General features: G+C 42.6%; 2 protein-coding genes and 1 long non-coding RNA gene across 10 annotated transcripts in view; 2 read left to right on the top strand and 1 right to left on the bottom strand.

Moving 5' to 3' along the window:
- The window catches only part of SPINK8 (serine peptidase inhibitor Kazal type 8 (putative)), a 14708-nt gene extending 10457 nt beyond the window's left edge, over positions 1–4251 (top strand). The window contains exons 4-5 of the mRNA XM_039837647.1: positions 1374–1416; positions 3502–4251. Of these exons, the coding sequence (XP_039693581.1) occupies positions 1374–1416; positions 3502–3513 (55 nt within the window). The 3' untranslated portion in view covers positions 3514–4251. The remainder of the gene's footprint in view (positions 1–1373; positions 1417–3501) is intronic.
- The window catches only part of LOC120582305 (uncharacterized), a 16031-nt gene extending 8372 nt beyond the window's left edge, over positions 1–7659 (bottom strand). The window contains exon 1 of the long non-coding RNA XR_005647533.1: positions 7586–7659. This is a non-coding gene — a long non-coding RNA (uncharacterized LOC120582305). The remainder of the gene's footprint in view (positions 1–7585) is intronic.
- Positions 7640–9195, top strand: part of LOC120582300 (nucleoside diphosphate kinase 6-like) — a 31614-nt gene continuing 30058 nt past the window's right edge. For 7 of the 8 annotated variants that reach the window (XR_005647531.1, XM_039837636.1, XM_039837637.1 and 4 more), the window contains exon 1: positions 7928–8046. Coding sequence is in view for 1 of the 8 variants with exons in the window: in XM_039837638.1 (XP_039693572.1) it covers positions 7781–8046 (266 nt within the window). In the remaining 7 variants the exon portion in view is untranslated. Of the gene's footprint in view, positions 8047–9195 lie in introns of all 8 variants that reach the window. The other variant, XM_039837638.1, reaches the window with a different exon arrangement.

Raw genomic sequence — 9195 nt, 5'->3', positions numbered from 1 at the left:
AAGAGTTCTTTATATTTTCTGGATATTCAGGGGTGGCTCCATAGTGTAGTGGTTAGCACTTCTGCTTTACATGCAGAAGGTCTTGGGTTCACACCCCAGGTGGAGCCACAGACTATAACCTAGGTGCCCTGGGCCAGGATGTGTGCCCCCTAGCCCCCAAGTGCATGGGAGGAGACACCCCGCCCTCAGAGATCCAGTCCTTAAGGGGAGACGGCAACATCTGTAGGTCAGGGGTGCAAATGGGGAGGGGGGAATAAAAGAGGATGAAAAGAAAAGAAAGTGGGTGTCCTTGTCTTATCCTTGATCTTAGAATCTTTCAGTCTTCTACCATTGAGTATATTAGCTGTAGGTTTTTCACAAATGTTCTTTATCACACTGAAGCAGGTCTCTTCTATTCCTAATTTTCTGAGTGCTTTTATTATGAAAGGGTGTGGGATTTTGTCAAATACTGTGGGGTTTTTATGTAAATTGAGATGAACATGTTTTCTTCCCTTTCATTCTATTACTACAATATTATTACATTGGTTGATATTTTTAGGTTGAATCACCCTGAATTCTTGAGAAAAGTCTCATTTGGTCACAGTGTATAATCCTTTCAATATGCTGTTGGATTCAGTTTGCTAGTATTTAGTCAAGAATTTTGCACCATATTTATAAGGGATATTTGTCTACAGTTTTCTTTTTCTATGATGTCTTTTTCTTTGCTATAATTTCTTTCCTATAATTCTGGTTCTATGGAATAATTAGGAAGTGTTTATTCCTCTTCTATTATTTAGAAGAATTAGAAAAGGATTGGTATTATATTTTATTTAAATGTTTGTTAGAATTCACTCATAAAGCCATCTGGTCCTGAACTTTGTTAGGTTTTTTTTTTTTTTTAATTACTGATTCAATCTCTTGATATAGGTCTGTTGAGATTATCTATTTCTTCTTGAGTCAGTTTAGGTAATTTGAGTGTTTCTAGGAATTTGTCCATTTCATGTGGGTTATCGAATTTGTTGATGTACAATTGTTCACAGTATTCCCTTATAATCATTTTTATTTCTTTAAAGTCACTAGTAATACTTTAACTTTCATCAAATGCATACTTTAAATTTATTGCACATTCTCTTTCCAATACTCTGTATTTCTACTTAAATATTTGAGATTATTTTGAATTGTTTATAGTTGATTTAAGGCTGTTTGTTTTATACATTCGATCTCTTTGACAAATAAAGATCTATATAGTATTTTAAAATATTTATTAAATAAGAATTCATTATTAGCAGAATGCTTCCTGCTTAAACTTAGCTAAAGATTATCAAGTAAAACAGTCATAAATTATGATACGTCATAGAACAAAAATAATCATTTCAAAATATAATTTCTTTCAGATATAAAGAGTTTAACATAACTAAACTGCATGATGGACCATGCGTAAGTCAAGTCACTTTTATTTTTCATTTCTATGAGTAAACCAGATACAGTTAAGAGCTCACTGTTTTAAATATTGTTATAAAAAATTAATATTGTTTTAAATATTGTTATAAAAAATAGACAATAATGTAATAAACCTCATGTCTATCACATAGATTCTACAAAATGCATAGTGTTTGCCATATTTCTTTCCTCTTTTATTTGTTTCTTTGATGAAGTTTATTAACACAAATCTCAGACATGTCATTTCACTACTACATACTTCAGAGTGCATCTCTAAGAAGTGTGAACATTTCCTTACACACCAACGATGCTATTTTACACCTAACTAGTTCCTTGTCATCTCCTAATACATACTTCACGTTCGAGTTGTCTCAACCATCTCAAAAATAACATCGTCTGATGAAAGAAAATGTACTTTGATGTGATAATTAAGCAGTGAAGATCAACTACCCCACCCGTTTTCTTCTCTGCCATGTCCATTTTCTGGGATATTGAGAAAAGACACTACTTGGAAGTGGAAGGTTATTCTGAGAGTGAATAATCCTGCTCTAAATGTTGTGTCTTTGGATTTAGAGTCCCAGGGACAAAGCAACAGCTCAGCCGATGTGATACAGATCATTATACTATTATGGGGCATGGAAATGGTATTGGGACAAATCATCTTGAAAGAGAAAATAAAGACCATGAAAGATAAAGCAGATAAAAAGACAATTATATAATTTTGTAATAATTTTATGACAATATCTCATGACACAATCTCAGTAAAAAGTTTAGAAAGCTCATCTGATTTACAGACCACTTGAAGAAGGTCTATAACCTGAATGTTCTCTAGTTCCGCTAAAGAGAAATCATGAAGACTTTTAGGCATTTTCATGATTTGGGGTAGTTTTGAAAAGACCTCACATGATCTCTATTTCTGTTAGATTCTTTTGACCTGGGCTAATTCATAGAAAATCCTGCTGAATCCCTTCCACTTATATTTGGACCACAGCCCTTGTCAAATAAAGGTTTTATGTCCATCTAGTTTTATGTCCATCCAAACCTGTGTCTTCAAAGAGATGCCTTTAAACTTAAAGATATCCATAGAATGGTGTCTGAAGGCTTTCTTCTGTCAGAATTTCTTTTTGCTTAGGGAGGTCAGTCTTTTGTGCTAGTCATGCCTTCAACCGATTGGGTGAAACCCAACCACATTGTGGAGGGCAATCTGCTTTACTCAAAGTCCACTGATTTAAATGTTAATCTCACTCCAAAACACCTTCACAGAAACATCCAGAACCTTTGACTAAATATCTGGGCACCACATAAAATTAATTATCACAAAGCCTGTCCCTGAACCACTGGTTGGAAGACAGATGCCCTCCAATGCAAAGCACCTGCCCCGGGGACCACTACATGAACAAGCAATGAACTTTTTATTTTATTTGAGTCTTTCCACTTTTGTTTGTTTACTAGATGCTACTTCAGTCTGCCTAAGACAAAAATCAAGATACTATAATCATCAATCCAGGGGTAGGCTGAATCACAAACTATTAATACTGTTAAGGAGGTTATGAAATCCTGCTGAATATTTGACCGACCTACAAAATCAGTAACATTTCTTTACAGCAGTAACATCCAACTGGAAAATAAAATAAAAAAATAATACATCACTCAAATTAGAACCAAAAACTATGAAGTATCTGGAAATTAACCTATCTAAGAATAAGAATACTCAAGACTTCCAAAAAGTTTCAAACTCAATCAAAGAATATTTAAGATCATATGAATAGAAAAGGAGAGACAGTCCATGTTCCTAGATTGTAACTTAAGTTGGATGACTGTCCTCCACCTTTTCTGCCCCGTGGCGCTTCTGGGGTCCAAAAGACTCACAGAGGCACCCACATTCTTAAGCCTCCTCTTCTCTGCCCACTTCTACTCTCTGCTTTTTCCTTCAATGAAATTAGAATGTCTCTAATCTGCCTTAATTCATAAAATAATTGTTTGGCATTCCCCCTGCTGGACTAAGGGTGTAGTTACCACCGTGGTATTTTTTTCTCTTAATTTCCCCAAATTTGATTTATTAAGCAGATACTTCTTTTGCAGGAAAACTCCTGAACTTCTCATGAAGCATTAGAGAACCCGCTGAATCCCCAGACGACTGAGTCACACATAACGGCTGCTTCCTCAAGTAGATCCCCTTTAGAGAATGCTGCTGCTGGAGAAAACCAGTGATTAGGATCAAACTCATTGATCTGCCTCTTCAGTAAATGATTCTCAGCAGACAATCTAGCTGGCATTTTTCTTGGTTCATAAGAATCTTTTTAAAATATCAGTTATTCTGTTTTCATCCCAAAACTACATGACTTGTGCCATGGGCTCCCTCTGTTCCCACATAGTGACCAGTGAGCACAGAAGTCTAAATGAGGAAACAGGTGCCTCCACGAGCAATGATATTTACCACATGAAGGCCCGGGTGATCACTGAGCTAAATATGTGTCACGCGGGTGACATGGCTTTCAATACATCAGGATCTGATTTGAGAAATTTTAACCATACCGTAAGAAATTCGGAATTTTATTCAAAGAAAACTATCGAACACAATACTTGGAGTAATGCCTGGCCCCAGTAAGGTTTCTAAATACTTCACATGCACTAACTTATATGAGTTTCACAACAAATTTAAGTATAACCTCATTTTATAGACAAAGAAACTGAGGCTTACAGAGTTTCACACAACTCCACAGTGAGGATTCTGTTAGAACGAGTTGCATAGATCTTTATATAAAATATTTGGTTTTGGTCCTAAGGAAACACATATATACACATGCACATATTAAGCTGAGAAAGGATGAAGAAATAACACGTGTGTGTGTGAAGCTTCAGGGACAGAAAGCCGAGCAAGTATAGCTCAGCTCCTTCTTCCCTCCTTGATTCTGGGAACAACTGGTTCTTCTGCTCTGTGTTTTAAGTCTTACAGGAGTAGGCTCTACCCTTTGGCAGGGGTGGAGGATAAGTTTTAGTCAAAGGAATGTTAAGATCTGATGATAAGGCAGAGAATGTGAAAAAGAGAGACCAGGCGAGAAATGTAGGCATCACACCATCACTTGTAAGATGAGGTTCTCATGGGACTAATACTTGAGGCATTTCAAATGCTTTTCAAGTTGGCCGTGTTGAATATTGGCTACTTTGTTCATAGGCAAGCGTTATTATAAATCTGATTTTATATACCGGCTGGGGTGAATGAGCACCTTAGCCAAATGCTAGTCGCATGGTTCAGCAAAGGTACCGTCCAAAGGCAAACACTATGGTTTTAGCATGTGCGGGCTACAGTCTGGGCCTCAGAGCACAGTCGGTTGCGGTCTGACCCTTAGTTACACCAGCACTGGCCTGGCCTTCGCACAGACCCACTGCCTTCCCTTCTCTGTGGGGCATCTGCAAACCTGAAGCAGCAGCGGGAGTCTCAGTGAGCGGGCTCTGCTGAGGCACAGATCTGACTGTAGGGAAGTCTTTCTCTATACAGTCTTTAGGTATCGGGGCAAAACAATTACCTGGTCCTTTACGGTTTCTTAGATAGTTTGACTGACTAGGGGCTTTAAACACAGTTAAGTTCCACATATGCTAAGGAACACAAGTGTGTAAGCTCTGAACTTTATTATTCATTCATTCTTTCATTCATTCATTTTAGTTCTGACTTTACATTGTTAGTCCAAGCCTATGGGCAGCACAGAAAGGCAGGCCCAGACTCCATCCCTTATGCTGTTCTGAGCTAAACTCAAGGCCAAAGGACAAAACTGATGAAACTCATGCATTTTTTTTCTACATGGTTAAAGGGTCACTCCCAACCTACCAGTCATCTTGTCAATAACTCTGGTCATGGTTTTATAGTTCTGAGATTTAAATAGCAGCTTCGATTGTAAAAACATAGTATGATTTATTTATGACAGAAAAGGAAGCGTGCCCTTATTACAAATAAAATCTTAGACTAAAGTAGAAAAAACACTCAATGGAATTACCACAGCCACAAAGGTTAAGAAGGTAACGAGAAAAGCCTGTGCCTGGACGTTGCCTGGATGTCGCATACACTCAGGAAGTCCTGGAAGAAGAGCAGAGCTTTAGAGACCTGCTCTATCGGATTAGGAGCAGGGCAAGAATGAAAACAAAGAGAGATGTCCTTAAGAGATTATCTAAAAGAGGCTCATTTCCTCCCCACTGAACTGTAGCTTAGCAAAGAGCCAGCTCCCTGGGTCTTCCTTCTCTCCAGCAAAGTGCTAGAACTCAGAGAGCCTTCTGGAAAGCAGTAAGGGAACAGTAGAGAGAAAATTGCCCCTAGTGCCACTCCTCGCCTGACACATCCAGAAGCTGGGGACAGTATCTTGAGGAGCACATGGCAGAGGCATCAACTCTCACTGGATCCCTAGGGGAACAAATTTTAGAACAGCAGCTCTAGCTGAAAAAAGGAAACGAAAGTAATTCTCAACTGAAACGTGTCGGGTAAAGAAGCACCTCCCCCAGGAGGCAGGTGTCCTGGGCTTGAGTGACTCAACAGCACCAAGCAGTGGCCACTGAAGACCGCTCACAGGGGACTGGGGAAGCTATGTCCTCATAGCCCACCCTCAAAGCAGCCCTGGGGTGCCAGAAAGAGGACTCAAGGGGAAATAGTATAAGAAACTTCAATATATTGGATGAAAAATAAAAGCCTGGTTCTCAAGGAAGGCCTGGTTGGGACTCCCACAACTATAAATTAACACTGTAAGGAGGAGGCATCATCTTAAATACTACTCTCTAGAGACAAGACTAGAGACTGGTAGATGCCCCTCAGGATACGATGAACATAGGTCATAATTAACCTCTTAATGAGTGATTCTCCCGAGTTTAGACTCAAGTTGGAGACTCTGAATAACTGGCATAAAATGACTTCAGTCCCAGTGAAGCTGAATCAAGACTTTTTCAGCCTATTCATTTTCCCTCAGATATCACTGAGTGTCAGGGTCTTTTGACAGGTTGCTAAGGACAAAATTTTGCCTGGTATCCGCTAGGAACTTGGGATTGGTCTGCTTTCTAAGTTTTGTGGATGTGGGGTAATGCTATGATAATTTCATGTCCTGTTTAAATTCTTTTTGTTGTTGCTGTTGTTTTAAGTGAGACTTATGAGAGACTTGGCACTGAACTTGGGTAGCAGAGTTAGAAGGCAGGTGCATTTGGCTCTCCCATTATGTTCTCCAATAGCTCCATCAGCATTAAGGTGGCATTTAGTCTCCACCAGCCTGCCATTGCTCCATTTCTGTTGGTTCTGAGCCTGAGCTCAGAGAAAAGGTGTTATTTACTAGGTCTCCTCCTAAAACCACATCTGCCTTTACTTTTATTATATAGGCTTGTTGTGGAGAATGGCCAAAGCAACTATAAAATACAGAACTGAAGCCTTCCACAGTGTGTAAAACAAAGAGACAGATAATAGGTGAATTAATGACCAAGGTTCTGAAAACGGGCAAAGTCCCTATAGTCCAAAAGTATGTTAATGAAAGTAGAAAACAAAATCGGACCTGGTGCATTTGGAAAACAAGACAAAAAACAGATGTCTGGTCCCAGGCACGGAGCAGGCAGAAACGGACATGCGCCTTCACCAGGCTAACGGGTGACAAATGGACTTCCCTAAAGACTCTTCGTGGAAACAAGCTGCCAGAACCACAGACTCTCCTTCCAACATTCCAGGAGTGCAACACCTGTATATGCAGGCGCTAGAGTCAGTTAAAAAATAAAAATAAAATATGTATGTATGGGTGTATATATACATATATATATATATTTAAATTGATGACAGTTATCGTTTATTTTCCCTCTCCTCAAATTCAAGGATTCCCTCCAAGAAAAAAATTTACCACCCTATTCAACCTACCACCACTGTACCCTCCCCATGCATGAGGCTACACACCAGGGATGCCCAGTTCATCTCACCCTGGGCTGCTCCGACAGACTCCAGGGTGACCCACTCCACATCCTGCTGCCCAAACTCCTTAGCGGCATGTTCAAGGCCCTTCCGACCAGTTTCCCTCACGCCCTATGTATACCTGCACTCCGGCCAGGAACTCTCCCGCACCAACCCCTTTATTAGCTATGCTCCTTCCTCTCAATGTTACCGCTCCGAACTCAGAAGGTTTGCAGTGGCTGCCTGCCTCCGGCCTCTGCGTACCTCCGACAAATACTGGGCACCAGCCTTGTGCAAAGAATATAAGAGAACGAGTCGGGCAAAGTGCATTCCGGTGGCCCCGCTGGCGGGCACTATCCTCTTCTTGCCAGGCTGCCGCCCTGCAATGCCCATCCCGACCTCTCCGAGCACCGCGGCCTCGCCCTCCTTCCCGCATGAGGGCGCCCAAGCCAGGCTCGGATGGGCAGTTCCCGCCCAGGACGGCTTCACCCTCTCGTCCGGTCCCGGGCGAGTGATGGAGAGAGACGCGGGCCACCGACCGTCGGCCCTCCTACGGCAAGCTGTCCCCACGTTGAGCCCAAACGGACCCGCCTGCCACGGCTCACGCACCGCCACACGCGGCTGCCGGCCCCGCCCACGGCCTCTCGGCCAGGACCCCGGGGCTGCCCGGCCCAACGCCTGAAGGACCCCGCTTGGGTGGCCCGGCGCCGCGGCGCGAGGACCAGGTGAATCTGCACCCGGACTCCAGCTGGACTGGGGCTCCGAACAGCCCAGAATGTGGGGTGGGCTTAGACCCTATTAAAAGGGGGACGGGTCGCGCGACTGCAGGACTGGAGAAATGGAGGGAAGCGAGGCAAGGGGACGGTGGCAAGAGCAGGGATCGTGAGCTTGGGGAGCTGGAGGGCTGGGCCTCCGGTGTTAGGGGGCGGAGGCAGAGTTGAGAGGCTGCGGGTCCCCGCAGCGCGTACGCGGACGAGGGGCTTGGCAGCTGCCTTCCCGGAAGCAGAGGAATAGGGACCTTAGATGTGGAGGAAAATGCCCGGGCAACTTCTAAAATTTGTAATTCTCTGCTGGGGCGACCTTGAAGTTAAGCAGGCTTCTCGATCTGTCATCGTTTGTTGTAAACTAAGAGCCAAGACAACCATAACTTAGCTGGCAATAGGAAAGGAATCATGTTCCCCCGGCCCCCACGGCGACCCCCTAGTAGCCTGGTTTGGAATAGCTGGATCATTCATTAATCCATTCAGCAAACACTTGAGAGCTATGTGCTAGACACTGTGGAGGTACTGAGGATACGGTGGTGAGCAAAACAGACCCCTTCTTTTCTGGAGCTGACCTTCTAGTGGGGTAGACGTAGCTGAAGAAAACGTGCAAGGAGCCATGAGAAACTATCACAGGAGAAGTTAGCTACCATCTAATGGGTGAGTAGGAGGAAACCAGAGGAAGCACATTCTGGCTCCGAAAATTTCTTACACAAAGACTGTCAGGCCACAAAGTCTTGGAGCTGTAAGTTCCGTGAGGCTGGAAGCAAAAGAAGGGAGTGTGGGGTTCCAGAAGAGGCTAGAGAGGTGTGCAAGGATCAGAGCGTGCAAAGCCTAGTAGGCCACGATAGGATTTGGGCTTTTATCATAAAAGCAGGTTATACTTTAAGGAGCACTGTGGGATTAGATTTGCATTTTTAGTTCATTTGGCTGCTGTGTGGAGAACAGTGTAGAGGGTGGCAAAGGAGAAGGGACCTTGGTATAGACTCTTTTGGGCCCAGATTCTAACACCACCTCGAATGTAACTGTCAGGCTACTTATGCCCTAAGAGAAATGAGAGCGTTGTCCAAACTGCCCTTTTGTTCACGGAAGCCTCTATTTGTTGGCAAATTT

Source organism: Pteropus medius, unplaced genomic scaffold, assembly GCF_902729225.1.
Source record: "Pteropus medius unplaced genomic scaffold, Ma_sr-lr_union100, whole genome shotgun sequence".
NCBI classification, from domain to species: domain Eukaryota; kingdom Metazoa; phylum Chordata; class Mammalia; order Chiroptera; family Pteropodidae; genus Pteropus; species Pteropus medius.
This window is presented reverse-complemented; position numbering and strand designations above follow the sequence as displayed.